Here is a 27,428-nt window from a genome sequence, read left to right on the forward strand (position 1 = left end):
CCACCCTCTCCATCTCGGCGTGCTCGGGAGTTAGGTAGTTGACTCACGGGAATCCTTCAATTCAGCACCGTGAAGGGTGCCATCGTATCTCACTCTCCCTCTCTCTTTAAGGGATGGTTCAGGATGAAAATTATGCTCTCGCCATCATGTTTGGGGACGTTCTCACGAAATATACCGTCCTTGTTTGTGATGTTCTCTCATGCTCGACATCCTTTCGATTCTCTCTCTCTCTCTTTCTCTCTCTCAGTAACTCACTCACTCTCTTTCTTTTCCTTTCTTCTCTTCCCGTTTGTTGTTGTAACTCGGTGTAGGGTTCTTCCTCGAAGGAATCGTCAACAACACTCACGAGCAACGCCGCGGCCACCACGATCCCTCCAGCGGCTGGGGGAACGACAGCAACTCAAGCAGCATCCGGTAGCAGCAGTAGCGGTAGTGGTGGCGCTGGTCAACAGCAGCTGCAGCAACATCATCGTAATGCCGATTCAGCCTCTTCAAACCAACCTAATCGTGCTGGTTCAGCCGCAGTCACAGCTCCCGCATCAGCAGCCAAGCCAGCTCAAGCTTTCGATTTTACGCTACAACCACCAACGTCGTCCTCCTCATCGAGCGGAACTCAACCGCACTCGTCGACCTCTCCGATCACCAACGACGGTGACGGTGAAGCCGCCGGAGCAATGAAAACGAAATCAAAACAAAAGCCAGAGCCCGGCGCCGGTGGCAGCACCAACAGCACCACTACCACTACAGCAGCAGCGACTACTTCGGGGAACTCGAAACCGGCCGAAGCCGAAGAGCTAGCTGTCACTCAGCAGCAGCAGCAGCAGCAGCAATCGAACGAAAGCGAGAGTTTGCGCAGCAACGCAAAAGCTCCAGCTGCTCCCTCGCAAGAGGCACCGGTGAGTGGCGCAAGCTCTCAGCACAGCATCACTACCACTACTACCACTAGCGGCAGCTCCAGCGCCAGCGCCAACGCCAGCAAAACAACAACAATCGCCGGCAGTTCCCAACCTGAAGTCGCCGGCGACACATCATCGTCAGCACCTGCACCAGGAGCGGCAGCGGCAGCATCAGCATCAGCATCGGCATCAGCATCGTCGCGTCGTCGTGACGTCGGTGGTGTGCGTTCGGCAGCGAGTGCGACTGCAAGCGCCGTGAACAACAGCAGGTAATGTAAAAAGCGGTAACAGCAGCGGGGTTTACTGTGCGCGACAGGGACAGTTTCCCTATTTTTTAAAAGTGTTTAAAATGCCACTCCATCATCAGTGGACCACGGCAGGAATTCTCGTTCTCGATCGCGGAACCGTTTCTCCGAGCTTTCCCCGGGGTGGAGGGAGCTTCATGGTTCAGAGCTTTTGAAGAATTGCACCCGGGAACCCGGACTGCGCGGGGTTTCTATTGTCCTGCCAGGGATCTAGGGAGCTGGTCTTCTGGGGTTCGTTCTCGTTTTATGGTTCTCGATAGTCCTACTATTCACAAAGGAGTGTAACGTTGCCTCCATTTTACGATTATTTACATTTCACGGAGCGGCATCGTAGAGCAGCGGGAAGTCATCCAACCTGTGGCACGGTAGATCTGTACCGGGGGAGAAAGGGGTCCCTTTTCCACTCTCACTCTCTCTCTCTCACACACTCTCTGCCTCTGCTCCATTATCCTTTGTTTTTGCTTCCGTTTGAGTGAGTTCTACCAAGTGTAATGAAACGTGCAGTAGCAGCAGTAGTAGTGCAGTTCTGTAAAGTTCAGTCCGGGCGTCCGGAAACATCCCCCAGTCGCTTCTCTTTCTCTCTCTCTCGCACACATTCTGTTTCGACTCCGTGATCGCGTGTGTGTGTGTGCTTTGCGGCTGCAGTGACAGTGAGAGGTGCCCCTGCCCGTGACCTGCTACGCGCCTCCCGTTGGTAAAGGCAAGCCACATGGCGACAAAAGAGTGGAAAAGCCCGTCGAAAGAAAAGCCCGTGGAAAATTGTTAATTGTGCCAGTCGACCCATGATCGTGACCACGAGCGCCCCCGGGGGACGTGGACGTGCCTGGGAGGCACGTCTAATGGTGACCGCAAGCAAACGAATCGCCGAACCGCGTTTGTGGGAAGTGGGCAGCCACCGGAGTGCCGCGAGGCCGCTGATTGCGAAGCGAAGAAGAAAGTGAAAAGCATAACGCCGGTGATGACGATGGCAGTGATGATGATGATGATGATGAGTGACGACTCCGGCGGCCAGGTCCAGAGACTGGCTGGGCCAAATGACAAATCCTCCCTCTCTTTGGCCACCCCTCACCCCTCTCCCCTTGTTGTAGTGTGTGCAAGTGCATGTGCAGGTGATTGATGGTTTTCACCGTTTTTTTTTTCTTTCGTTTTTCGGTTCACAAGCGCGCGCGCGCGTATGTGTGTATATGTGCTGTGTACGTGTGCTGCTGGTGCTGCGGTGAACGGTGCACTAATCTGCAACAGGTTTCCTCACTACCCCTGTTCCTGCTCCTTCTTCCGGCAACGCCAATCGCCTTCAGCGATAGCAAACGGTCTCGTCGGATGCTCGACGTGCTGATGAGAGAGCGACAGATCGCGCGGCGCGGCGAGGCCGGCGGCCATTGCGATTGCGTGAAAATTCCGAAATCTACCGCCGCTCCGCCGGACCGATGCAACCGGTTGCATTCGGTTGCATCGGTTGCATCGTTTTGCACGATTCCAAAATAGTTTAGCCGCAACAGCAACATGTTTTTGTGCTGCTGCTGCTTCTCTTCATCCGTCGCTCATGCTGGCGAGGTTGCCGTTGGTGCGGATGACTCTCGGTCTCGGTCTCGGTGATGAAAGTGAAATGTTTCCCTTTAGCCGCGGGAGCTCTTTTTGCTACTGCTGCTGCTGCTACGGTATGCCACCGTATTTAGTCGAGTCCTGAGAGACCGTAGATGGGAGTAGTGCCACCGACCGTAGACGGAAGGCCAATGACAGTTGACAAACCACCCCTTGTACGAGCACACAGGAGAAGGTTGCCGAGAAGACCCGGTTGCCGTGCTCGAGGAATGCTCCATTAATAATTCATTTTCACATTATCATCCATCGGTTGATAACGGTTTTGGAATCGAGAGAAGAGAGACCATATTATGGACCATGAGCATCGTTCAGGCTCATCATGTTGTGCTTTTGTAACATGTTGTCCTACCTTCCAGAAGTACCCTATGATAGTATGAATCTGCCAATCGGCCAAGTCACATCAGTTTGATGCTTTGATGAAGCTGGTACACCGTCCAGACATTGCTCATCTCATCCTCCTGGCCCTCGAAATCATCATTACGCAGCTCTTGTTTGTCTTGCACTTTCCAGCAACATCTTCGCGCGTAGTGCGCGCATAGTGCTTGAGAGACTTCCGCAAAGAAAGTACTTCCACGAAGCAAAAGAAGCAGAAAATGAAGGGTGCGAACGGTGCGCGCGCGATCACATCGGTTCCGACTCCGCAGAAACAACCCATGCAGGCCAAAGCCAGCATTCCAAGTGGAGGGTACCCGTGAGCGGGCCACGATAGTGAGTGTGCGTCTGATGTGCATTTGTAGTGTTGTGTGTGCGGGGCGGTGGAAATAGTAGGAAATGGCTTTACGGAAAAGCGAAAATTTGTTTGCCATTCCAGTGTTTGTGGTCACATAGTGGTGTGTGTGTGTGTGTGTGCGGTGAAAATCGAATTATCGTAACCCCCGCCGGGCCGGGCCAACGGGAGTGGCCGCTGAAGAGATTAGAAGTGACCCGGGTAAAGTGCCGAGATAACCAATTCTGGTATCCCAGTGGACGCCAAGTAGCAGGAAGTGAAAATCCTTCTCGTGTTCTGTGTGTGTTCGTGTGCGGTCCACGTGTTCGTTTGTGTGTGTGCATCGTCATCGAAGAGCCTCCACCGAAGGTCAGATTCAGGCTGGGAGTTGGAAAAAAGGTTCTCGCTTTATAGTCGTTGCCCCTTTCCCCCTGGGTAATCCCCTTGGGAAAGGTTCTATTCTGCTCCGTTTCGGTTTCGATCGGTAGAATTGGTTCGATTTCTTCATTTCTGCTTTCACTGTGTTCCTCCAGCTACGCAAGGTCAAAGAGTGACCGAGAAACGTTGGGGAGGTGGTGAAAGGAAGGGGATTCCCTTTATTTACGCTACTCTCTAATTTATTTGCCATTAAAACCATGTTTAGGGCACCAGAGGTCAAGAGACGGGGTCTCGTGGGCAACAAACAAGTTTTCCCTTCTCGACAAACAACAGAACAACAGAAGAAAAGCGGGAAAATGAAAAATTACAACATTATTTACTCCGTAAATTTCACGGGAGAGAGTTCACCCTTCATACGGGTTTTTGCGTGTTTCGATTTATTTTGTTTTCTAAGTGGATCAACAAATTGTGCCGCATCGATCGACCGTTCGACCTCACCCCGCGTTTCCCTTCTGCGTTCCCGAACGTAAAACGAAAGGTTGGACCACCTCCTCGATACACGTTGCGTTGGATAGTGGCGTGAATGTCTTAACCACTCTCCGGAGCAGAAGCTGGGGTGCTTATCGAATCCGAAATTACATTCACCATTCACCAGCGTAGCGTGCCTGGCCTGGCCTGGTCCGGCCCGGGGATAACGAGACCGGCACGCCGGACTGAAATATGCATGGCGAACATTCTGCTCCTGAAAGGATCCCATTTTCCCTTCGCCCGGTTCACCTTGATTTGGTTTTGGGGGGCCTTTTGCCGGGTAGATCCCGGTGCCAGGTGTGGTAGCTTCCACGAAATTACTGCAACATAAAAGCATATGAAAGCCCTATAGTTTGCGATTTCTCGCGCGCATATTTCTGACTCCATACTCGAATGCGAATGGAATGCGTATTCGGATTTTGTACATTCGGCAAACAGGGAATCCTGATGAAATGGCCTCGAAGGGTTCGTGGAACGAGGGAGTTGATTGTGGATTGAGTTCTAGAAATTAGTGCTGATAATATCAATATTGTTCGTATGTTCGCACTGTTGGACGGGTTTTCGATACCACAACTGTTGATTTTTGAAGCGCATATCACAAGAAAAACAGAAAATCATAGAACGCGGAACAGCGAATGGATCGGATGAGTTTTACCGGGAAATGCAATGAACTCAGATGAACTGAAAACGAGAAGAGCACAGAGAGGGCAAATTGCTAGCTAATAAGGCCTGGAACAGTTCATACAGTTAATATTGGCCGCTAATTTTTAATCATTGCAGCGCGCCTAAGGGTAACTTTGCAATTTTGTTGATAACGTTTTAATCATTGAAGTATGTTTATTTAATGGAATTGTTTTTTGTCAAAATTGATCCACGCCATTAAAAGTTATCGCCGATGGAACGTGAAAGGCAAAAAAAAATCTGCACACTCACTATTAAAACTCGATTTTGATGGTTTTTGACTTTTCAATTAGAGAGGGATCGATTTAGGAAGGGGTTTGGTTTATTTACGGAGATAAATTTGCCCGTAAGATAATGACTTGGCATGGGATATGAAATTGTTGCGACAAATCAAATGTTTTCACCATTGGGACAACGCTCATTCGAAATTTGTGCACGAAAAGAGTGTCTACGGAAAAGGTTTTTTCATAGGGAAAATTATTAATCCACCAAAATGACTGGATTTTCGTTCCGTTGATTTCTATTGGACAGTTATCATAAGGAAACTTGAACAGTATATCAGAAATGTATAAAAAGCAACTGAAATGAGGGTGATGTGCAACAAGAGGGCAAATCATGTGACCTACAGTGCTGTGCAACAAATTTTGGGTGAGGTCGAAGTAAAAGATGAAAAAGTCATATAAAAAACTAATGAATAATTTGCATCAATACTTTTTATTAAAGACAATAAGAAAACCTACAAAATGACACTATTCTTTTCTTTTTACGTCATTTTTTGGCTGAGATATGACCTATTTTGTGCGGCCAAGTATTAACTGTTCCATGCTTTAATAGAAGGAGCTCTAAAATCTTTAACAGAAAACTCAATCTAAAGCTATCTATGCTGCCAGTACTGAAACAATACATAGTACTACAATTTGCGTCTCTTCTACTCGGATCGACAACATCTCTTTTGCACATCACATCAACATTCCGCACCAACAGACGAGCTTCGATCGATCTATACGATCCAATCAGCCGACAACGAGATGGTTTCAATTATTGGGACTTTGTCAAATGGGCCTAGCGTGCGGTGTACTAACACACACACACACAGGCACGCTCAGCATGATTTGGCGGCGCCGCCAATCTATATAACTTCCAATTAATCATTAGTCTTATCTCTGGATCGGTTCGCTGGAGAGAGAGCTGTGGAAGGCTAAGAACCTCCAAGAAAAGCGCTCGATATTCGATGCGCTGCGTTTGCCCCCAAAAAAAAAAACTCGGAAAGGAAAACAATCCGGAAGTGCAAAAGGAGACATTCCGCAATCGAGGCACGAACCACGCCAAAGTACACTCCACCGCCTACGACGACCCCAGATAATGATGATAGCGGATTAGCTCGGTTGAACGCCTGGCCTGCCTCCGGTTCAGGGGAGACCCCTTGAAGTGGCGTACTAGAAGAGAGAGAAAGAGACAGAGCACGGGACAATTTTATTTCACTCGCACTATTTGCTCCTTCCAGGGTCCTTTCTTCCTCGAATACTTTAACAAGAAGAGGCCTGAGCCACGCGCCTTGTTGCTTCAGACGTGAACACCGAACCACCTGTACCACACGCGCTCACACGCGTTTGTTTGTATAGTGCAGACGTGCGCTGCTGCTGACGAAACTGCAATCTTCCTTCGCCATCGATCGATGATGCTCCTTCCACTGTCCAGAATATACGCAGAAGGATCCGAGCGCGCATGATGTGGGCCGGATGAGCATACGACTTTCTGCTTCATCAACCATCACCACCACCACCACGATGCTGATGACGGTGATGACGGTGCTAGCGCATATTGGTACGCCGAATTCCTGGGAATAATGGTCGGGAGCAGATCAGCAGCGCACACTTCGCCGTAGGTCAGGTTCAACAAACTTCCAGCCCATTTGCTTTCCCTACCCGAGTTTTTTTTTTTTTCGTTGTTTGTTGTAGCTTCCAATTTTCCAAACGTCGTCATCGTCAGTGCCAGTGTCAGGACTCGGGCGTCCGGTCCAAACGTGGACGTGGACGAGCCCATCGGTAGCCCGAGGTGTCCGAAGCAGATTAGCAAAATTAGGATTTCGTTTCAATGCAGCCCTCTTCACTTTCCCTCTCTCTCTCTCTCTCTCTCTCTCTCTGTCCGGGGTGGGAGTTTTTTTTTATCGCAAAATCAACACCAACACCAGAAATTAATGGTCCGTGTAGAGGCGGCTTTAAATTGGATCAGTAGCGTGTGGTGCGCGGTGGCTGATGATGATGATGAAGGCCCCAACGCTCTACGCGCGCGCCACGCATAATGGTGTTTACTTGGGAAAATCGATCAAACCCCCCATTTTGGGGGCCCCGGGGGGAGGTGTACCGTGGGTGCGGTGGGCGGCGTGATGGTGCCGTATCGAATTGAAGGTGAACTTAACCCACCCATCCACCCACCCCTGCAGGGCACGCACTGGTCGCTCGTTCGACCCTGCCAAATGCAAGCCGATTTTCCGCCCAAATTGGTACCTCTTTCTCTCGTCTCTCTTTCTCTCTTCTCTCGTCTCTCTCTTCTCTTTCTCCATTTCTGGGGCACTTTGAAACGCGAAACCCCCCACTTGTGCGGCATGCACGTGTCAGTGATTCATTCAGCGGCGCGCTGACACACATTTCGTGGCCAGCGGATGGTTTCGGGTGGTTCGCCGGCCACTGGATTGCGTGTTGTGGTTTTTTTTTTTTTTTTGTTGGAATCGAGCATCGTCTGTTATCACTTTACTGCAGTTAGTTATCGTTCACAAAGTCACAGCTGATAGTAGACGTTGTTTGTTTTCGGTGGTATTGGTGATGTAAATCATATAATCATCAAGTAGAATTGCTAATGCTCATTATGCTCAACAAATAGGAATTTTCATTCCGATAAGCGATTACACTAACCAGTTGCGTTCAGTTGTAGCTGTGGCTCCTTCAAGAGTCTTCTCCAACGTGAGGGTCCCTAGTATCCTCACTTAGTATTTATTCAAGTACACTAGACTCAGTTTCTCTTCAAACCCAACTCCAGGACGCCCAAGTAAACATTTTAATATGAATTTCCACTTCAAAGCGATACTGGGGAAGGCCGTTCTCTTGGATCGACTCTGCTTGGTCCGTCTTTCTGTTCGGTTGACAGACTTTCTCGCAAAAGTAACTGGCCTGGACTCCAGCCGGCACCTTTCTGTCTCCTGGAAATATTATCCTTTGCTACCTCTACGGCAACTGGTAAAAAAAAGCAACCATTCCCGGTTCCCGTTGCCTTGGTTCTGTGAGTGAGTGTTTTTCTTCCCAGAACTGGACCCAGACACCGAGACGCCGAAAAACCCTTTTTTTAACTACACCTTACCATTACACGCTTGGTTCGGACACACACTGGGTTGATTAATGTAGCGTGTAGCGTGCCGGGGTTGTTGTTTTTTGTTTTGTTTGCTTTTTTTTTCTTTCCCCCGTTCTCCGGATTCGCTCTCGAAAAATCTCTTTCTGTGATTTGTTCATCTGCTTTCTATTCGTTTTTCCCCTAAAACATATAACCACATCCCAGGGAAAAACACACACGCACACACTCGGTTTCAGCTGGAAAGCTGAAGGAGGGAACGTTAAACGAGCAGTTCAAAGTCGGCCACTTGGCCACCGGAAAAAGGCACGCCAGTGCGTGTACGATACATTTGAATGCCTCTTGCCCCGTACCACACCCGTTTATGTTGCTCATTTCCCCCCGCTAAACACCACGGTTGCAGGGTGATGCTGCGGAGGAAATGAAATGTTTGTAAGCCTCTGTGCCTGCAAACGAACACAGATCCATCCGTGCTGGTGTCGATAATTAAAACGAATTAAATTGAAGCCCAGACGAACGGACTCCGATGAGACGAGATGCTCCGGATTTTGGGCGCCCAGAGATCAGCATCGGTGGGATCGGTTTCACAGAAAGAAGAAGAGGAGGTGGAAAAGAGTTTGCTAATTTACTTAATTTTACAGCCGAGTGTTTTATCACTCAGCGCAACTCAGTGGTGGGAGTGCCGTAAGTTCGAAGATCGATTAATCGTTCGCCGTTGGAATGCGCCCTTGGGAATGGATTTTCGGGAGGCTGATTGCTGATCTGATTGGATGCCGAATGAGAACCGTTTAATGCTCATCGGATTTCCATTTATCACTCCGCTACCAGAACCGGTAGCGTGTTGCTTCTGTCATCAACACTCGTATAACAAACATGACCAGCAATCAGCAGTAGTCATCAGTAGTCATCAGTAGTCAGCAGTGGTACCAATCCCCGACTTGATCGGCTTGATGACAGCTGAGATCCACGGCTCATCGATCGATGATGGGACCAGACGGTGATGGAAATAGAAAGCTGCGCGAGATGCGCGGCGGTTTCACGACCATCCACCCCATCCCCATCACTTCATCACCTTGCAGATGCCATTCGTCACCAGAGAATTCGTCGTCGTCGTCGTCGTCTGTACCGGGAATCGAATGATGATGGTCTGGTGTACGTTACGGATCGAACGTCCGTACTCATCAACACGAGCCACTCCACGCGAGCCATCATCAAGAGTGATATCTCCCCCATTCCGCTCTTGGGGTCTTCATCTAACGGGTGATGAAAGAAGAAGGAAGGAAAGAAGGAAGGGGGTGCAATGAATGGATCAAGTGGGGCGAGCAGGAAGCGAACGTAGCGAGCGGAATCGAAAAGCTCCTTCAGGCAACAGCAACAACAACATACTTGCCGCACAGCTGCCACTATCGCCGCGCACTCGAAGCGCCATTGAAGCGCTTTCACTTTCTTTTGCCAGCCAGCACACTGGACCGCAGCATACCATACCGACCAATATCCCATCGCGCTGACCTTGGGCGATGGGTGAGCATCTTCAGACGGCGACGTGATTACCGTGGCATTGTTGCGACCGACCGATGGCGCTAAGAAGGCAAGATTTATGAGCAAAAATTTTCACCACCGGCTTCGCATTTTCCACCGACGAGTTTCGCGTGTTTACCGGAGTGTTTTTGGTGGCTGTGGTATGTCCAATGCCTGGAATGGTCACTCGGCCCGCGGCACACACACACGCACACGCACACGTTCCGCCATTAACAACACACAACCGTACAACTGTCCATTAATCATATCAAATGATGCCGCTTCAACTGGTGGCCAGGCCGGGCCGGACCGGGCCGGGCCGGACCGGGCCGGGCCGGACCGGGCCGGGCCCGGGTATTATGTCTTGCTTCCGCGTTGACCGCGATAAAACCGCGCTCGATGCTAACAATGTACGCGTGATCGCGGTGTCGAGAGAGTGCCGCCGGGGAGTGCTTCAATTACTTTCCATCCTGGACAGCCAGCCGGTTGATTAGGTTCGCGCAGAGGTGGTGGCGACGACGACGACGACGACGACGACGATGAGGTGAAGATGGTTCTGAAGTAATTAAGAGGAAGAAGCTTTCGGAATTCGATTCCGAATAGCTCTCCTCGAGCGGTACGTTTTTCGCTCTTCCGGGGGGCGAGGAAATTGTAATTCCATAACGCACGTTGGTTGATGGTTGATTCATTTTGTGGCGATTAAACTGGAATTGATTCTGGCAGGGAACGCTCGCTTCGTTCTGTTGTTCTACTGATGAAGATGAATGCCGCTGGTATCGGGGCTGTGACTGTAAAGATATTCATGGAAATTGGTGGGATCGTTGAATACATTATTCATGAATTTTCCCCTTTCCCTTATATGATGATGATCAGGCAACAACATGCTGGCCTAATTGGAGGTCTCTCTCTCTCTCTCTCTCTCTCTCTCTCTCTCTCTCTCTCTCTCTCTCTCTCTCCCTCTCTCTTCTACGTACTAGGCTTCGTTTCGTTTCGACTGTTCGTCTTTCTTGTATATTCCAAATTCATCGATTCTCATTCTTCGGATCGACTCGGATAACAATTTCGTTTGACAACACAGCTTCATTTGACAACAGCTTAAGCCGCTCGCTGGCTTTTGGGGCTGGGTGGGGCATTATTACGACAAATGCCATTTCTATTGTCCACCGCCATTCCGTTAGAACCCCGAGGACATTCCCGTGAATTGTCTTATTGGCCCTGAATTCGCATTAGAGTAAAGCTTAAAAACAAATGTACCGGCAAATCGATCGATGTCTACCGGCACGTCACAATGTACACTAGCCACTGGAGTGACAGTGAATTGGCTTCACTCCTGCTACACCTCGGCAGGAACCCAGGGCAGAAGGATCCGCATTCAATCACGGCGGCACCGCGGTGGCTTCATTTTAACGGTTAAAACGCGCAAACGACCGACCGGAACGAGAGATCCCGTCGAGGGCAACTCACTCATCCCGATCCACCTGGCCCGCGAAAGGTCCTTCACCGACGTTCCGAAAGTTTGATGGAAATTGTGGAAAATTGGCTTTTTGTTGCTGTTCTCCTCGGCTGAGACTCCTCCTGTGCTGAGGGTGCCGGGGAGGGCCTTGATGCGAGAAGCACCCGAGAGGAAGCTTCCGTTGCGATTTCACCTCGCACACTACCCCGTATAGGTGCCGGGTTCCGGTCGCAAAAGGGTCCATAAAACCCCCCTGCTCCGATCGGGCGCACCATAAACCGCGGAAGTTTATGTCGATATCCACTTACTCTCCTCCAGACCAGAGAGACGGCGGGGACCTTCGCTGGCTGGTTCGGATTGCCTGCCGCCGGCTTGATTAGGCGCTGTGTGTGCGTGTGTGTATCGCTCACTCACTCACTCACTCACTCGCTTGGTACACAAGACAACTTCCGCGAAAACCACCTCGGCACCATTTGGAAAACTCGTTCCGAAGATGCTGGACGACCCCGTTGAAGCTCCGGCCACCGATCGTAAGCGTAGGCCGCGTGTAAGCTTCATTGTTTGTCCGGGTCCGGGTGCAAGCAGGAAAGCAAGGGGGTTTGGCGGAAGGGTGGAAAACAAATCAACTCACCGAACACCAGCGTGGCAATGTACTGCCACGATGTTGGTGGTACCTTGTTTAGACTGGATTTGTTGTTGTTGCCGTTTTGTCCATCGCTTTGTAGAGAGAGGGAGAGAGATGGCTCCGGAGCGCTTTGGAGCAGCCAAATCCGTGACCAAACAAGGATGCCTTCAAACCGGTAGGCTCGGCACCAAAAGTAAAATAAATGAAATGCTTTTTTACAGATGCCAACAGTACAAAGCTGGTACATTCATTGCCACCCAGGAGGGCCATTGCAAGCAAACATATGCAGCCTGAAGTGAGATCATAAAAGATGTGCTCCGGTCTTTGGAATTACGATATCCATTCTCCCTTCTAGTGCTACTTGGAGCTCCTGTGCTCAACCCCCCGAAAGCGAGTAGCGAAAGTGAAACAAACTGCAAAAAGATGGTTAGCGCTTCGAAAACTAAATTATACCGGAACTCAAGGGGGGGGCGCATTTTCACTGTCGTAACCGGATTGCCGGTGACTGAAATGCGCTTCAATCCACGTGGAATGTGGTGCAATATGTGGTTTTGCAGGAAAACTGTCGCTTTTGGCATCTTGTTGCAACCTGCTGCACTCGAGCACAGGTACATAGTGCACATGAAAGTGCATCGAAACACATGCCCCAGGGTCGCTTCTTTGCTCTAACTGGCTGCAGCTGCGATAATGTTGCCCAATAACCATTGAGCTGGAAGTGCATTGGAATGTACGGTTCTCTCTCTCTCTCTCTCTTCTTCAGCACAGAAGCAGCCTTCTGGCTAAGTGGAAGAGACGCAACCAGCCCAGACCCGTGTCTGGGAACAATCAACAGTTGGTTAACGCAAAACGATTCGGATTCGATTACACTTCAACATCTGAAGGTTCATGCTGCTGCCGTGCTGCCGAACGGGGAATGAGCTACACGAGTGCTACATACGATTGTTGGTTGAATTGTTAACAGAACAGCAACAGATTTAACCTAACCCCCCGAGGAGGAGTACATGCTACCTCTCCCTCCACTCCTGATCAGCTCCAACAGCGATGAAAGGTGCTGAAAAGAGCTGAACTGATGCACACGGTTGGCTACCGGGCCAAGGATAGCGCCCCATTCGATTAGGAACCTGCGACGGAAATTGAAATTTCATTCTACAAAGTGTCCTCCACATTTCCTGGATGCCGCCCTTTGTCGGGTGTCCGGATGGTGGCGCCTCGGTGCCTTGCCTTGGAATGCACTCTCGCAGCAGCATCTGCCATCTACCTAGCATCGCCTTGGACCTGACAACCTGGCTTACCGTCCAACAACACTCGGCGAGAGCTTATGATTTCCAGGGCGAATGAATTGAAATTTCGTTTCCTTCGTTCCGTCAAGTCACGTCATCGCACCAGCGCCAGCCAGGGCTTACATGTACTCCATATCGATCATCAGAGAATTCTCCTCTCTTCCTTTTACCGGTCTTTTCTTGGAATTCATCTCGCATAACTTGCCCGGCCCGGCCCGGAGCAACCGTCGGTTCGATTCGATGAAAAGGCATCCCTAAAGCTACTCTCGAGAATGGATCATCATGGTTCGATCGATTGGTTAGCTGCCTGGGTCTGGGTGCATCCTTCCGCCATACCTGGCTGTTACTGAGAGCGAAATCCTTATCCGGTCCTCGGTCCTTCGGTTAACAGGAACTCTTGAGTGCAGCTGCAACAGCCTCACCGCTGTAGGCACGCTGTTCGTTCCATTCCGCCATTTTCCGGGGCAACGTTCACCTGAAGTATGAGTATGATTGAAAAGCCTTCGAGGTAATTCCATTCAGCTCTTTCAATGAAGCAGAGTATCGTCAATGCAGTCAATTTCATTTTTCGAAGTAAAAACACATTTTATTATCCCCGGCAACTGCAACTGCAATGCATAACATGAAATATTTCGAAACCGATCTCGTTTCGACGACGATCTGGCCTCATTTTGCGTTCGCGTTCCCGATCGAATGGTGTTGTGACAACAACAACAACAGCTCGTGCCTCTCTTCGGCTTCTTTTTCCACCTGAACGCACTTAATTTGCCAAATTAATGCAGCTACATTTCGAGAGCGATGCTCGTGCTAGCGTCGTGCGTTGCTTCCAAGGACGAGACCACAAGAGAGACGCCTCTCGGCGCAAACACACGCGCGGGGTAATTGCACCAGCGTAACGTTGGTAACGGATGGACGGTTGCTTAAACAGGTTTTTCGCATTCTCGCTTAACCTGTCATCGCAGTCGCGCTTAATTCTGTGTCTTTCCATCCAAGCGAACCAAAGCGCGGTCGCTTTATGGCCACGACGTGCGACTCTAGCGACTTCCCTTTCTACCCGGCAATCGATCGATCGATCGATCGCTCGAATGATGAATGTGAGAAGTGACGAGTGGACGAGGTGTCCGGCGCGCTCTAATGGTTCCGACGAAATATTCTCTCGCCATAACAAACACCATAAATTTCGCGATCGCTCACCCAAATGGAAGCGCGGCACCTCGTCGGTCCTCGTTCAAGCGTAAACATGGCGCACGGGCATGTCACAAGGAACTCAACTGACCGCCGGCAGTCGATAAAACGGTTTATCGAGCGTTCGGTTTTGATTTTACATAATGGAGTCGTGGCGTGGTAGCAAGCAGCCGGTGACGGCGGTTGGCGGATATGCTGCAATCGACGTCTCGGGCGTCTCGAGCGTCTCGCGACAACCGGTTGCACTTCTTGCACTCTGCAGCAGCCACTACTGCATATGGCGGGTTGTGTTCGTGGCAGCAAAAAAAAACCGGTACCGGGCACGCGGTACCTTCACTCGCAGAACGCGTGGCGATTTCAAGGCAAACCGGCGCGAGTGGCCACCGAGAACAGGTGCCCGGAGGCGACCGTCAGTACCGGCATCGATCTCGATCCATCGTGCAGTGCACCATGGCAGCAGAACGAACTGGCTGGCTGGCATGGTATGGTATGCTGCTGTTGCCGAGGGTTCTGGCATCCAAAATGTGAAGCGAAAAAAAAACACAAACTAAAAACCGGCGAGCCACCGGAGAGACGCAGCGGATCATTTGGCATTTTTCCTACCGCCAGGACAGGGGCCATAAACCGGTTACCGGTTCGTTACGCACCGAGTGAAGTCGCGGCCACTTCAGTGGCCAAATATCGCGCGAAACCAATCGCGAACAACCCTAAAGCAAAAGAAGAATCGTTGTTTTTGGCCGACTCCGTGGCGCGCGCTATAGAATCCGGTCGAACGGGCTTCACTGGTTTGCTGCCGCATGTTCTCGCTTTGCGCATAAAATGCAAATGAAGCACGACGAAGCGGGCCAGGGCAATGGACATTGGTATTTTCGGGGGGGGACGTTTTGGGTGGAATTTTCGCTCGCAAGCTCCCAAGTCCAATAGTGATTAGAATGCAGTCAGCGGATGCTCTGCTCCACTTGGTTCTGGCCCGACTCGACTCCGACAACACATCCTGCGCGTAGTAAGATGTCCGAACTGTCACTGGGTCTGGGTCTGGGCTGGGCTGGGCTGGGCTGGGCTGGCCAGACCTGACAGCCGGCCCGATGAATCGACATCTTATGTGCGCCATTGGGAGGAAACATGGACTCCGCTCAAGTGACATGACAACTTGACACGAGCACTGTTAAAGGATGGGGAGAAAGGAGGAAAAAGGAGCCAATCGAATGCTGGGTTTGGCTAAAAATAGGAACTCGTTACCGGGTACACCGAAGGACGGTCTCTCCGATGGTCTCCTCGGTGCTGTTACGAGGACGAGGACGAGGATGACTTATGTTTAGGGAATTGGGATAGGAGGCAACTGACGGCGACGATGCCTGACGTGCCGTACACCGAAGTACGCAGAGCAGAAGAGCCCTCGGAAGAGACGAATGAGATCGTCTGCCACTCTCAATCTATAATGGAAATGAAGCGAAACGCTCCACGCTCAACGCTCAACGCTATCAACACGACATTACAGAGATTCCGCATTTTTATCAAACATTTATGGATAGCATTGCCTTCGAGGTCTCTCGAATCAAATGAAACACAACATTGGGACCCATAAATCGCTTCTGTATCTTTTGGGTATTCGGAAGTGGCCTTCGGAACAACCAATACATAAGGTTTCGTGTTTCATCTTCCTTATTTAACTTCCATACTTATTTACTGCCCCATTCTCACGGCGTTTGTTTCTCTGTTTTTCCTCTACTTACAGGTACGTACCCCGGGGTGGAGGGGAAGTAAAATATCAATCTTACCGCACACAAACACGAGAGACCAGATGGCCGGTCCGCATCATCCGTCATCGGCATCATCGCCGGCCTGTGAGTACCCGGTACTTTGTCCAAATTGCCTTTAAATTGAAACTCATTTTTAATGCATCTCCTGGGCCCCGGGAATTTCGTTCGCGCCTCCACTTCACGACACACACACACACACACACACACACGCGCATACACGCACACAAACAAATGGCCTCTCTCTCTCTTTCTTGTGTCTCCTGACCTCGAATGGTTCCGATGTTCCGAGCAGTCCCGGGGCCCGGGCCGGGGCATGATAATTGTTGTTTCGTCCGTCCGCGCAGAACAACTGCGCCACTCACAGACGATGGGGCGAAATGGGGGGGTGCAATGGTGACGCTAATCGACCGAACAACTAACCGACCGACGGTTCCGTTGTTCCTCTTGGCCACGACGGGGTCCGTGACGATGCGATGGTTGGATATATTTATATCTCTCGTCGTTGCCACCGTCGTCACCACTCATGCCCCGAGGATTTGGGTCTGCAAATGCTTAATGCGTTGATTTATGGTAGTCAGGGCAGTTGAGACCAGGACTTCCAGGGACGACGACGCCGACGCCGACGACGACGATTCGGGACAAATTGAAACAGATTGAGGCACAAACGTTCCGCGTAATGGCCGTGGTCGTGGTCGTGGTCGTGTGTGCGCCTCCCTGTCGTAGCTACTTCATTTTCGTTATCAGCAAGTGAGTGAGTGTCGCCGCTGCCGCTGCTGCTACGGCCACATCTGGTGCCGGCAAGTGGTTTTTTACATAACCTGCATCGCAGCATCAAACGCCACACCTTCGTGATGGAAACATATCATTCGAAAAAGTCCAACCTCGATGCTAACTGGACTGCATCGAGCTGTGGATCGGCGCGAGTCATCTGGGGGTTGCACAGAGAGTTGATTAAGTGCATAACAACGACAACCACCCAGAGCCCTGCAACGGAATACGGCCACCGATTTCAACGACATTCAGTGACAGGTTGTAACATGATGAACTGTCAAACTGCTCCAATCCGCGTGCTGGTCCGGCGTGAAAGGTGAAAGTGTAACTGCATAAGAGGCGCGATGGTGCTCCACGATTGCATACGCAACAGTCGGAACACATGAACCATTCGAGGCAGCAACTTTTTTGCTCTCGCTCTGTCGTCGAACAAACGAACGGTCTACTGAAGCTTGTTGACATTCATTTGCTTTGTGCCTTGTGCAAATCGATGGTCAAGAGCCAGCCCCACTAGACGGCAGAACTAGAACGTTCGCTCGGAACGATGAATGGCGAAAAAGACAGAGAGAAAGACACTCATTACACCAGTAATTGAACCTGGACCAAGTCCGCTTCCGCTTCCTGGGGCAAGCAAGATGAAAAGGCAACGGACGGATGAACGTTCGGACGACGAAGGAGAAGTCAAACTCATTTCCATTTCGACAGGACATCGGCAGATAATTAGATTCTCTCCTTCTCGCCTTCTCGCCATTCCGTGATGGCTTGTGATGTGTTTTATTAGTTTTCTGTTTATGAACTCCAACAACAGCGCAGCGAGCGAGCATAATGAAGGTTCTACACAATAGCACCATTAGCATAAACGCTCATTATCCTCCACCAGAGTGGTGGCGGTGTTTGAGTGCCAATCGGGGTGGACCGGAAGTCGTGGCATTGTGATTGCAAATAATATTTAATTATGTTTGGCAAACCCCCTGGCCTGGCTGGTCTCCGCTTCCTTCGCAGGACCTTCTCGCTCGTTCCAAGTTCCAATTCAAAATGGATGTCACGCGGTTGTGGTTTTCACAATTTTGCACAAATCGGAACCTCACCGCCCAATGACCAGCGCGATCAGCCATGGTTAAGGGTGGGTGGGGGTGGGTGGGAGTGGGTGCACAACTCGCCAATTGATTGTAACGAACGGTGGCGTGGCGATGGGCCACCATTTTCCGTTTTAATAATTCAACCACATTCGTTTGCGCCACCATTTTGACGCTTGCGCTGCGCCACAAACCACAATATGTGTGCATCTAATCATTGCAGATTATGCCACCGGAAAACTAAATCCAGAACGGTACCGGAATGGTACCGCTGGACACTGGACTCTGGTTAGCATTTGCCTCTGTTGGTGTTGCTCAGTTCCGGACACTAAACCATCTGTATACCGACTCGCTGACATAAAAATGCCGATGACAATGCAATTAGGCCTGATGGGATTCCATTAGGGCGGGCTGATTAAGAAGAGAACCCACGGCACAAAAATAGCAATGGACAATGCACATAACCTTTGGTTCGTTCCGTTTCTGGGGAGGATGGTTGATTGGATTGATTGACCTTCGGGAAACTAATGATGGAGGCTGATTGATTCGTTATCCTTCGGAGTGTCCCGAAAGACGACGAAATTGTTCGCCGAATAGTTGCAGGTAGATCAATACAGACTCGGCATAACTATTTTGCGAATACATTGCTCTCTCGCTGCATCATTCATCTCGCGTGAGACAAGTAACTCTTTCCTTCATTTTCTTCTCTTTTTCTCTCTCCTCTCTCTCTATCACCCGTCTATCAGTAAAGCCCGTAAAAGATTCACCCTTGGGTCCGCGGACCGAAATTCGAATAAAAATGTTAATGGTACGTCAATCGCTTCATTGGCAAAGATCGATGAGTACGACGACGACTCAACGACAGTAAAAGCACCGAGATCACAAGGAAATGGAAGGATGGCCAAAGCCTTACAAGGGATCCCTTTGCATACCATGAAATCCGATACCCTCCCCGCCCGAACGTCTTATTTCAATTGATTCGAAATGAAATATCTGCCTCCGAGAGCGTTTGATTGTTTCTTTGATTGGTGACTCCCTTTGGCCTCCCCCGGGGCTGAGGCGCAACCAAATTTTCCGTAAAAGCGTTTCTTGGGAAAATCAGGAACAATTCGGTTAACCGATGGTGTAGTCAAGGAGTCACAGAGAAGGGTTCAAGGAAGAAGTCAAGGAAAGGGAATTGACGGGCTTTTGTACTCTTTACTCTTCGGAGTATAGTATCAAGGTCATCGAGACCGCTTTTAAAACAATCCCCAAGCTGCATGCAGACGCCATTTTGTGCGTTTTAAACGCCACGCGCTGAGCAGATTCCTTTGCATTCCTTCTGGAAGGCATTTACAGTAGTAGGAAAGGCAACCAAAGGAAAACCGTTTTCCAAATCGTAACCTCCGACAAATTGAGGAAAAACTGCGAAACGAAAGGTCGATGACGTCCGAACGGTCGGAGTTGAAGATAAGACATCGGACCCCCCAAAACAGGGCCACGGCGCACAGCAGCTACATTCTATCCGAATCGCTCACTCACCATCTGCTTTTATGAGTTTTCCGTGATATTCGATTCCGATAACCGTTCCGATAACATATAAAACCTCCCCCGGGGGGGGGGGGGGGGCCGGCCGGCCGGCCCCTTCGGGATGCTAGACAATGGAACGTTGGAATGTTTTCTCGAACTTCCTTCGAACAGTCCTCCCCTTCGGTTCCCAGACCCACACTGGACTGGACACTGGACCGAATGGGCACGTGCCATCCTCACAAACACACACACACGCACGCGTGCACATGCGCACGTGGCCGAGTCTGTCCTATCTGGTAGCTGGTGGCTTCTAGGCTGCTGCTGCTGCTCGGTCTCGATCCGAATGAAACATTGCCCCACGTAACCTACATCGATGTTCACATACACTGTTTCCGGCATTCTGTGTTTCCGACTACGAACCAGCGATGATGATGACAGCGCCTGGCCACGGCCCGCTGGTAAATGTCATGTTTTCCCTGTCTCTTGCGTCCATTGTCTTTTGTCCCGTTTTGGTCGCCCGCTGTTCGGTTTTATGCGCCCGACCGACCGACCGACCGACCGACCGAGAGGCGAGCGCAATGTTTAGTGATGTAGGTCAAAGAACTGTGCCGGAAGCGATGTGTGATGTGACCGTTTGCCGTTTCGCCAACGCAAGAGAGGTATTAGAAGCATCTGAAAGCAACGAAAATAATCAGCACAGCCGTGTGCTATCACCGGACGTTCCTCACAAAAACGATCCTTCGTTCAAACAATGGACTCACGTTCTCGTTCTGTTACGTTCTTCGTTTCGTTGCGATAGTCAACCGATTACACCGGTGCCCATTGAGGGGGACTTATGTAGGTAACTCGAATGGTAATGCGCTTTGGTTCCTGCATCTGGTGATGATTTGACATCGACCGATGGTCTAATTTGTTGGATTATTTCTGCTGAACTAGGATCGATTCTCTGTTTATGCTTCGGATTTTACCTTTCCGCCATTTATAGAACTCCAAACAATGCGTGTAGCTGATATGCGGCAGCATAAATATGCGGAACAGTTCACGTATCCCTCCCCGCGGTGCTTAATCATTTGCTAAATTGAATTCACGTGCCGTGAGCCACGTAGCAGCCGTCAAACTACAAACCGTTATTGTTTGTTGCCTGCCTCCCGGGCAGTAGAACAGCATAACGATGTGGCTCGTAAAATGTTCCATGTTTCCACCTCGATTGCACCCATCATGCTCATCCTCATCTCGCACAGCACACAAATGAGACATGACCTGCCTGACGCCATGCCGGTCGGTACATTGCAACCATTTACAGACAAGGAGACATGCTGAAATGCTGTATAGTGCTCATTTACGATTATGTTTATCCTTTTTATGCTCCGTCGGCTCCACTTAATCAAAACCACAACCGCTTTCCGGTCTCCTCTCCCCAATCCCAGCATCATAATTGGGATAACGGGGGCAGGAACCGGATGTGTCATGTGCTCTGTGATCAAACCAAAATCGGGAGTGCGACGGTAGATTGTTTATGACTTCATCGAGCAACGCTGCCGGTTCTGCGAACATCGGTTTTAATCGGGTTTGGCGCTCATCATCCGGATTGTGCGTCCGGGAGTTTTTCAATCGTGGGAGATGATCGTAAAATGATGGTGCGCGTTAAATGGAAATCTTCCTGCCTCAATCCGACCGCTTAGCTGCGGTAGGTGTTAGAAGCTTTGAAGGATTAATTTGCTTTCGGAGCTGCCTAATGGTATCGTCGGATAAGGAGCTTATTTTTGATTTAAAAATGTATTCTTACTCCTGCCAATTCCATTCACCTACATCCCGGATTCTACATACGAATTTGAAATCCCTCAAGGAACTGGCGCGTGCAGAAAAGTATTTGACCATTCCTTTCAATATTCAACAGTCAAACCATGCCCCACAGCTCCTCAATACACGACCAGAGAAAAACAAATATTGCAAAGTCAATCATTCCAACCACAAGTTTGCTCCGGAATACGGGTTCACTGAACCATAGGCCATGACTCAGACTGATGACTTCCTGCCCCAAACACTGCGCAGAAGGTAAAGATAAACAGAAGCACACCAGCACAAGTGCCGCCACCAGTTTGTGGTCACCAAGTACTCCAGGGTATTGATAGAGCATTGAATGGTTCGAAATTTCAAATCCACCATCACTGTAGGATCATCCATGCCGAGCCTCAGGTCATTGCAAAAACGAATGTAAAATGATACGAGCACCTTGCACTACTCTGTCCAGGTACTATTTGCCTTCACTTCAGCAGGATAACGCAAACTCCCTTAAGAAATCCTTCTGGTGCAGCATAAAAATAGTAGAAAACAGGTTGTAACAACCTGATTGAAGCTTTACTGGGAAACTTTTTACAATAACATTCAACCAACCATTACCTATTCTATTCTTGCAAAGTTTTCATCTCGTGCCTGAAGGTTAAGTGGAAGGTTTCCATGTTTTGCACAGCCTCACAATCACAAAGTAATACACAGGCAGTCAGGGATAGTCCTAGTCCTAGATAGTTGTACTGCCAGTTTTCAAGGTCTTCATTCTCTCCAAAAAGAAGGGTTTTCACGGTACAGGTAACGCTATATCGCCGTATCGCTGCTGTTCTACAACCCTACTCAACGTAACTACGCGCGCGATGGCAGAAAGGTGTCTTCCTGACGCAATCCGGCCTTTACCGAAGGGAGTAAAGTGCTGGGCGTAGCGTACCGGGGTGGCGTACCGTGGCGTGGAACCATTCCACTTTGCTAAAGTGGAAAGCGTTTAGAATTAATGGAAATACACCGTAAACATGTGAGGCTACCGGTGGTACTACTCCTTCTGCTATTCCCGATGGACGACTCCCGGTGGTCCCGGTACGGATATGACGATGTGCCAACAACACGACTCCCAATTCCCAAACTCCCTCGGTGCTGGGCTCCCACACACAAAATTCTTGGCGGCACAATCTCGTCATCGGATGCCTCAGTTGACCATTTTTTTTTTCTAAAGACAACTGCCAAAACTTTTCACTTTTCCGGCCCATCTACCATCAACACCATCATCATCATCATCATCATCATGCAGTGATGATGTTCGTAAGGAGCCGGAATAGCTTTAACATGGCGCACAGACCGGGATTCAACATTTTGAGTAGAGACACAAAGACACTAGACACGAGTGTGCCTATACCGTGGAATGTCTTCCTCTCAGGTACCCGGTCGTATCTGTACTACGCACCCACTCCTCCATCAATCGCGCCGTCTGCCACGGCGTCCTCTATCTATGTGTTTGTCTATCTGGCGTCACATCTCTTTCGGAATAAACTTTTCCTTTACCGGCGATCCGATCCGTGACCGTTAACTGTGACAAACCTCCCCCGTCCGTGAGTGACGCTTCCGTTTCGTAGAACCGGAGACTGCGGTATATACCGCGGGGAACACCGGCTTCGGCATCGTCGTTGACTTTACGGATCACTGAGAAGGAATCCTTCGATGCCTGTTCGTACAATGGTTTCCTTTCCCCCGCCACTAAAGACAAAATGTGCTCCATTATAAGCTTCTGTTTGTCTTTCCGAGCGATCCTTGTAGGCGTCTCCTGTAGCCCTACAGATGCTTATCGGATGCCCTGCCCCGACAAGAGCCTCGCGAGTTGATTGAAAGTGTGAACAGTTCACTTTCGGCACCGGTTTCTGGATCTACGAAGCATATCTGCAGTTTGACAGGAGTATCATGTCTCTTACAGACACCGGATTAAAGCATCCACAAGTAGAAGTAGATCTCTACTATCGCTTCTTGAGTTGACTTCTAACAATGAGAAGCAGAACTTCAAACCAAGGTTTACCTACTTTTAGATCGTCCAACAGGTAATCGAGCGCCAAAGAGAACGTTCGCCCCCGGGGCTAATTACAGGCGTGGAAATGCCTGACTGAACGCCACGCTTTTCTTCTTCGCTTCCTTTACTCGTGGGAAGGAACTGCATTCCCGGGATAAAGGTCTCGAGCTCGAGCGAGTCCCGTGGATAGGGAGCAAATTAAGATCCAGCTCATTGCACTTGACCAACTTCCTCGGATTCTTCCTCTGAGCGAGCAAATTAACAGTTTTTCCCCCTACCAGCGAGTGCATGAAATCCTCAAGGAGCGTTCTCCCGGGGGGGGAACTGGCCATGGCATGATTGCAACTCTCGAAGGCCATGACGACGGTCGAATCGAGGAGTGGGGGATTAGTGCAATTCCCGGGCATCATAACGATTATGTTTATTGAGCGAACACTGCTGCTGCTGCTGCTGCTGCTGCTGCTAGTGTCCGGCCAACGAAATGGCCAACATAAGCACGTCTGGACCATCGTTCACTGTCGTTTGCACCGCTTTTGCACGTTTGCCGTTCCGCACAAATCGAAATCGTAAGCAGCGAGAGCCGCCAGCGAGCTAATGGCCGAAGTAGAAGGGGCAGTCGTTGCAAACGCACAGAACACACGCTCCTGTTTTGTTGCTGTTGTTGGTCTGTCTGCACAGAACTTGCGTCTGTTACTGTTGTACACGATAAGGCCTCGACGTTGCTCCTCCATTTCTCCCCCAAACCAGGTCCATTTATCATTTTAATCAATTATTACATAATTAATTCTATGTTGCAAACATGTCATTCCAACGTGTCGTCCTAAATTCCCCCAGAAAACTGTGCGAAAGGTCCCCCAGAAAATAAGCCTCCCGTTGGGTTCAGTTCTGGGTTTCCAAAACAAAAAAAATGGCCCCCGGAAATGGGATCGGAGACCACTTCACGGGATTAGCTTGCAGTAAACTTGTACTCCACTGGGGCCCTGGGACATTTGGTGGGCGGTAGGATGCTGCGTAATCATTTTATATTGCCACAGTGCGATGCTTCTCTCTCTCTCGCTCTCGCTCTCTCTCTGGCTCCCTTTCAACATGTCTCGCATTATGGAATCCTTGTTTCACGGACTCATCTGGCGCCGCGCAAACTCCCGTACGTTCCGATTGTCGTCGTTTGTCAGTGAATCTCCCTTCGGGCATCAAGGTAGAGTTGTCCCTTTGCCAGTCTCTCGCTCTCTCCTTGGTGTCCTGTGTTGGCACAATTATGGGGCAACAAGGGTTCCAGCGATGGTGACCTTGGGTCACGGCAAATCGTACACAGATTGTGCTGACCCCTAAGCGGCATTAACCCACTAAGGGTGTCTGGGCCTTTGCTTGTAAAAAAAAAAATGAGAAGGGTGAGCTGAGCTGCAAACTGTCACCGGCTGGCCGATCCCTTCGAGGCGGAGAAGTGGTAAACGTTGCGACTTGTAGCTTCTGTAATGGCGTGAAAGAGTATTTCCCTGTGCGAGAAAATGCGACAGTAACGTGTTTGGTTAATTTATGCTTCTAACTTCGATGTCTAATTATGCAAAGTGAGACAATCAATCGGATCTTGTTGTTATGCGAACTAATTAAAAGGAAAACTCCATTTTGTAGCAAACAGGACGAAAAACTCACCGTAGTCTGAAAAGCTCGCTCGAAACAGAAACAATTAGCAACAACAAATTGAAAGCCTTACTCCCTATCGCCTTGCCACCAGCTTCGTGCTTCACGGCAACGTGCCGCTAATCCGCGAAACAATGCTGCTGCAAATCACGGCAGCAAAGTCTACCACCACCTAATAAATTCCGCAAACCAAGGCAAAGCGCCCGTTCTTCCGGTTCTGGTCGGTCTTACGGCCTTCCATCTTGGCAAGTGCACGCCAGCCAACCAGCCAGCTTAACTATGCAGCATTGGCAGCTGCAGCACGAGCTTCTCAACAAGGGCTCGCGTAGCGAAACGTGATTTCTTCTTCTACACCGGAACCTTGCCACAGCTGACAGATGCTGCGATGAAGACGTTGAAGAAGAAGAAGCCAAGGCGCGCGCGCGCCTGGCGTGTAATATTAATTGCATCCGAAAGCACTCGGCTAGCACCATGGTGCAAGGCCACCGCCACCACCGGAGGGAGGAGGTTCAATTATTTTGCGTGTCATGAATTTACCCACACCCCGAAAGGAAATGCGATCTCCGCGAAAACCCCCCCCGCCCCACCCTCTCCAATAAACTGTCTTCTTCCTTTAACGACGTTTGTTTCGGGTGCACATTTCGGCGGCGGCTGGTACCGGTCGCCGACGGCATGCCAATGTTTTTACATAAAACACATCAACTCAGTTCACGTCGACTCGTTACAGCCGGCCCTTAAGGGGGTAAACGGGGTTTGTGTGGTTGTAAAAACGGTTACTACTACCCAGAGATCGTTGAGTGTATGAGTGTGTGGAGAGAGAGAGAGAGAGAGAGAGACCACAGTGCATGTTGATTGAAAGCAGGAATGGAGTCTAGGTGGCTGCGGTAAAGCGAGAGAAGACCTTTGCTGTCCGGGGGTTATTAAATTTTATTGTAAAGAGAAGAGAATTTCCATTAAACAACGTCAAAGCCCACGCGACCACACACACGCACACACACACACAACTGAACGACGTTAATATGCTCTCCCGTTATGTTCGATCAATATTTATGGCGAGCTGGCATGTGATGAGACCACCATGCCATGCCAGGCCAGGCCAGGTCAGGCCCATGCGTAATCTGGGCCGATGCTTTGCGCCAAGGCACCAAGATTTATGCAAACGAGAGATGATATCCTCTGCCCTACGAAGCGGGGTTGGCGCATGTAATGGACATGCAACCCACCCTCGGGGGGAGGATGGAGAACGGATTCGATTTTATGCTCTCCAGCACCAGCAGTTCCAGACGCCTTGTCCTTTCTTGCGCCGATGTTAACTTCTACGAAGGTCCTGGCTCCCAGTGCTGGGTAAGGGATTTGTCTAAAAATATCGTTGCAAAGCTTTAAAGGCGCAACATATCGATAATGCGTTTTAAAGTCGTTGCGTCACGCAATCTACTTACCTCATATTTGAAGCAACGCACTTGTTGCACACACACACACACACACACAAGACCACCGGAACACATGTTCCTGTGGGGGGGATGCGGTTCAACATGCCAGACAATCGCCTTTTTCGCGTAATCCGAGCAGATATGCGAGGTACTGTCTGTGTCCGCCATTAGCTTCGATCCAAAGGGCTTCACGATGCTCGCCAGGATAATAACAATTCATCAATGGATCACCAGAGGCGGTGGCAGCAGCGGCAGCATCATCATCATCAACACTCTTTTCGGTAAGCGATTTGGCGAAACATAAAAATGCCTCCCCGAACGCACGATCCTATCGGCCCGGCAGACCAGCGCATTGCCAGCCCCGAAACCTTACGCAATTCGCTCCACAGGAACGGTGCACATCCTGCGCACCAACCCTCCCCCCTGCTTTGGTCCACTTTTATGTAATAAAGATTACGACGTTTCGAGCACCGCAACAAACCTCCGAAATGATGTTCACATACCTGGGCATGCTGTGGCTGCTGCTGCGGTCTCAACTTTGAACTATGGCGGCTTGCGCTCGCACACCACGGGACATCGTTAAACGCACCCGGGAGTCGTTTCAGGGATGCCAAAAACAACGGAAACATCATTAATCCGGCTGGCGGTTGGCATCATCATTCGCACAGGGAGTGAGCATCTTCCCCCAAAAAAGCCAAAGACCGTAAGGCCCACGACCCGAGAGAGAGAGAGAGCGAGAGAGAGAGTGAAAGTAAAATGCGGCGCTGGATCGCTGGAGCGACCGATTCTTCCCCAAAAACGAACCCCAGAGAGAGAGAGAGATAGAGAGAGAGAAAAGTGGAAGAGCGCCAAGGTGAGAAAGTAATTAAGCTACCCCCCGGGTGCACGGGCGCCCGTCATCCAAAAACCGGTGGCAACTCAA

The 27,428-nt window shown here is 50.1% G+C and overlaps 1 protein-coding gene across 1 annotated transcript in view; it reads left to right on the forward strand.

Moving 5' to 3' along the window:
- LOC125955574 (uncharacterized) overlaps positions 1 to 27,428 on the forward strand; it is an 82,247-nt gene that overhangs the window by 10,083 nt on the left and 44,736 nt on the right. The window contains exon 2 of the mRNA XM_049686710.1: positions 312 to 1,165. Within this exon, the coding sequence (XP_049542667.1) occupies positions 312 to 1,165 (854 nt within the window). The remainder of the gene's footprint in view (positions 1 to 311; positions 1,166 to 27,428) is intronic.

This window comes from Anopheles darlingi, chromosome 3, assembly GCF_943734745.1.
Source record: "Anopheles darlingi chromosome 3, idAnoDarlMG_H_01, whole genome shotgun sequence".
In the NCBI taxonomy this organism is placed as follows: Eukaryota; Metazoa; Arthropoda; class Insecta; order Diptera; family Culicidae; genus Anopheles; species Anopheles darlingi.